The following is a 3,962-nucleotide window of genomic DNA, read 5'->3' on the forward strand; positions in this document are numbered from 1 at the left end:
AGAAGCCATGACACAAGAGAGTTCCAGGCAGAGGCAGGACTAGAACACCGGTTCTTGGGCTCAGAGAACAATTTTTTTAAATCAAAGATTCCATTCAATTCATTATTGGTGAGATATACAAAAACTCAAAGAAATCACAAGAGATCCAAACTATTATTTTATACAAATAATAAAATATCAATATGAACAAGAACATTGGGATTCACTCTTATCAATGGGCTCATGGAAATTTTAACTGCTGTGGGGACGTCATTCTTCCCTTGCAGAGAGGTGTCATGGGCTTCTGGAAGTTCTCCCCATTCCTGGCTATTGGCATCTTGGTCCTGTACCAAGTGGGCACGCTCCAGGCAGCACCATTCAGGTAAGATCACCCTGCCAGGAGTGCACTCCCCTCCCGCTATTCCTAGCATCAAACAGTTCTGTTCTCTGGTGTGCTAAAAGGTTAACAACCAGCTGGGGGGGGACGGGGCGGGGGGGGGGGGCGGGCATATGCATATAACCTGCATAAGGGTTTATTATAAACATTTTATACTATAGAGATATTATACACAACTTTAAAAAAATTGGTATATACTACACTTTACTGTGATTTTCATATGGTTTATTGAGCTTAATGTAACAGTCATTGCTATTTACCAAACATTTGTATCTGTACCAAACCTATTTATCTAATTAAAGCACAATTTGAGAAATGATTGCATACTAATCTAATTTTCCACTGATTTTGTTCTTATTAGATCTAATACGTGACCTCTCAATCTAATTTCTCACCCTTACACGTTTTCAGATTCAAACTAACGTAAGTTTTATCAGTTAATCCTTAAAAATAACTAATTTAACACTAAGCTTATAATATTCCTGAAAAATCTAACTATCACCTTCATGACCCTATATATTCTAGTTCCAGCAGTCCACGTCAAGGTCACCCTAGTGCCTGACTATTGGTGAATCCATGTTTTTGGAAGGACATTGGGCTCACGCCCGGTGCACTAGGATTTGGGGTGGCCACATCCTCAGGGAAAACACAGACAACAAGAAGCCTGGCTACTGATCCAGGGGAAGTGGTAGACAGGGGCTCAGAGCCTCTATTTGCCTTCTTCCCCTCTGTAGGTCTGCCATGGAGAACCCACTGGAACCTGCTACACTCACAGAGGATGAAATATGCCTCCTACTGACTGCAATGCTGAATGACTATGTGCGGCTGAAGGTCCGTGAGCTGCAGCAGGAGCAGGAGACTGAGGGCTCCAGGTGAGGCTCCCCACCCGGCTCGGCTCAGGGCATCCCCTCCCTCCTGTCATGCCCAGGAAGGCATATCCCAAGAGGTAAGAGAGAACACAGCTGGACAGGAGGCCAGCAAACTGCCATTGTTCACCTCGGCTTGGGACCCAGCTATTCTCAGGCTCCACTGACAATAGAGGTCACACAGAGACTGGTTAGAGCACATGGAAAAAAAGATCCCTTTCTCAAAGCAGTTGGGGAAGGTATGAAATCCCCCACTCTGGAAATTGGGCTGGTAGTACTGAGGGGACTTCCTAGCATTGAGGAGTTAGGACTGGTAAGTGTGAAGGTGGCAGACGGACTGCATATATCTCAGGAGATTTTTAGAAATTAGGCTTCGTGTACACCAGCGCCTGGCCTTCATACTCACCTGCAAGCTGTCTTCATTGCATGTTTGCAAGGTGAAGCCAAAAGCCTTGCAGATGGTGGGGTCAGGTAGAGCAGTGTCTGAGGTAGGTCTGAAGTCTTTGTTGTGTAGGATCTGTGGAGATGCGCATGTTGTCCTGGGTCAGACACCCTTCCCCAGCCTCACCTCCCCGTGTCCCCTGAGCTTGGAACACACACGCCAGCCCCAGCCTGGCCATGGTCCCGCCGGGTCTGAGGCATGATATGCACATGCAGCTACCCTGGAGCATCTCGGTGCAGACATGAGGACTGACATATGGCAGCATGAGGAATGCTAGAAAAGGCTACCCCTTCCCCACCGCAGTCCTTCCCCACACTGCCCTGGCTCAGCAAACCTCCAGGTTCTCCTAATGGAGGATGTGTGAGCTGCACTGCTGCCTGCCCCCCCCCCCCGCTCGAAGTGCCCCCTCCCAGGTCCAGCCTTCTGTGTCATAGCCACAGGGGCAGACCCGGGACATGGGACCACCTGGCATGTCTTTTCCCTGCAGCCTGGACAGCTTCCGAGCTAAGCGGTGCAGTAATCTGAGTACCTGTGTGCTGGGCACATACACACAGGACCTCAACAAGTTTCACACGTTCCCTCAGACCGCAATTGGGGTCGGAGCCCCTGGCAAGAGAAGGGTCACAGCCAGCAGCTTGGAGAGAGACCATGGTCCTCACATTGGTGTGAACCAGGATGCCTACCAATCCCCTCCCTCGGCTTTCTAATTTCCTTTCTTCCTTCCTTCCTATACCCTGATATGTGTGGTCCTCTCTGGTTGCTGGTATCAGTGGCTTTCTTTGTGGCAGTGGGTGTCTGGAACCTCAGATGGGGGGAAAGCAAGATGCACAGGCCAGAAGAGAACCACCCAGGAAGAGATGGGGGGCAGCCCTGTGACTCCCCTGAGGAATCGTAGCCCAGCTTCTCAGTCCTGCTTGCGAATGTGTTTTTCATTGGGGAATAAAAGTATATTTGTAAGAAGACCTGAGCGGTGGTGGTTATTGCTGTGGCCGACACCACAGGCATTACAGACTCGGGGACCTGTGCTTAGAAGTAGCCTTAGCCCTGTGGTAGCTGGATCCAGAGTGTAGTGAGTAGTGCTGTGACCACCTGAGGTAGCCGGACAGAAGGACGGAGCAGGTAAGCACCTCTGGGACTCAATGCTGTAAAGTCTCTTCATCCTCCAGGTAAGTCTGGGGTATTTTTCTATTTCTAAGAAGGGATATTGGGTGCCTTTAAGTGGGATGTAGCTTCTAGACAATCCTTAAGTTGGGGTCAGTAAGGGACTATGATTCTGTCTCCCAAGTCTTGCTTGATTTCTAGTTTATTTGTACAGGAATGATAGGCTGTTACAGTCTGCGTTCCATGGCCACTCACCCAGAGCCACTTTGGGCTTTCTGACACCCCTGGGAATGTCCATGGGAATGATCACAGCATTTTCCCCAGAAGCTTATGTATTTCTGCAGTGATCACTGTGACTAGGGGAAGACATACCGTTAACAGGTGCCTCTCAGAGCAATACTGTTGCCATGAATATCCCATGGGGCACATAGGATCTCTCTCTGACAGCCTCTCACTGACGGGCCCCTTTTCCTCCATCCTGCAAATCAGCATCACTGCCCAGAAGAGCCCCTGCACCAAGGCCCCCTGTGTGACCAATCCTCTGGAAGGCTTGCTGGCCAGAGCTGAGCGCATGGTGAAAAGCACCTTCATGCCCACCAATGTGGGTCCCGAAGCCCTTGGTGGTCATCACGAGGAACTTGGGGACTGAGCAGTGAAAGGACTCCAGGAAGAAGGTGACTGCCCTTCTAGTGTCAGATGGGAGGATGGAACACCGGGTATTGCAGGGGTGCAGTCCACACTTTAACCCTCTGAGAGCCCACATAATAGAAAAAATCCACAGGGGAATGTGCCCACTCCAATGTCTGCAGAGAGAACAGGGAGTCCCATTAGCTGAAATGCCTAGAATTTAGGTTCATTCCCCTGCATTTGACCAGTATCTCCCTGTGACACTGAGATCATCCGCCAGAAAAGATAGATCTGTTTATAACTGTGATTAATCTATCTTTTTAGTTTGAAAGGTAATGACATGATTTGGGTCTAAACACTCTAATGTCATGTACATCTGAATTCAGAGCCAACTCTTGGGATCATGAACTGAGTTTGCCTTCTATTAGCTGTATGACCCCGGGCAGACACGTTTTCCGGGCCAATGTCACCATCTATGAAACAAGGGCAACAATAGTGTCTATTGCTAGTATTAATATAAGACTGAATGAGATAATAGATACCAATATTT

At 48.7% G+C, this 3,962-nt stretch overlaps 1 protein-coding gene across 1 annotated transcript; it reads left to right on the forward strand.

Annotated features, from left to right (window-relative positions):
- Positions 1 to 275: 275 nt before the first annotated feature.
- LOC113250062 (calcitonin receptor-stimulating peptide 2-like) lies at positions 276 to 3,434 on the forward strand. The gene is made up of 3 exons (XM_048213874.1): positions 276 to 361; positions 1,111 to 1,248; positions 3,275 to 3,434. The coding sequence occupies exons 1-3, from the start codon at positions 276 to 278 to the stop codon at positions 3,432 to 3,434; spliced, it is 384 nt and encodes a 127-aa protein (XP_048069831.1).
- Positions 3,435 to 3,962: the final 528 nt, after the last annotated feature.

The sequence above is a fragment of the Ursus arctos genome, unplaced genomic scaffold (genome assembly GCF_023065955.2).
Source record: "Ursus arctos isolate Adak ecotype North America unplaced genomic scaffold, UrsArc2.0 scaffold_217, whole genome shotgun sequence".
Lineage (NCBI taxonomy): Eukaryota > Metazoa > Chordata > Mammalia > Carnivora > Ursidae > Ursus > Ursus arctos.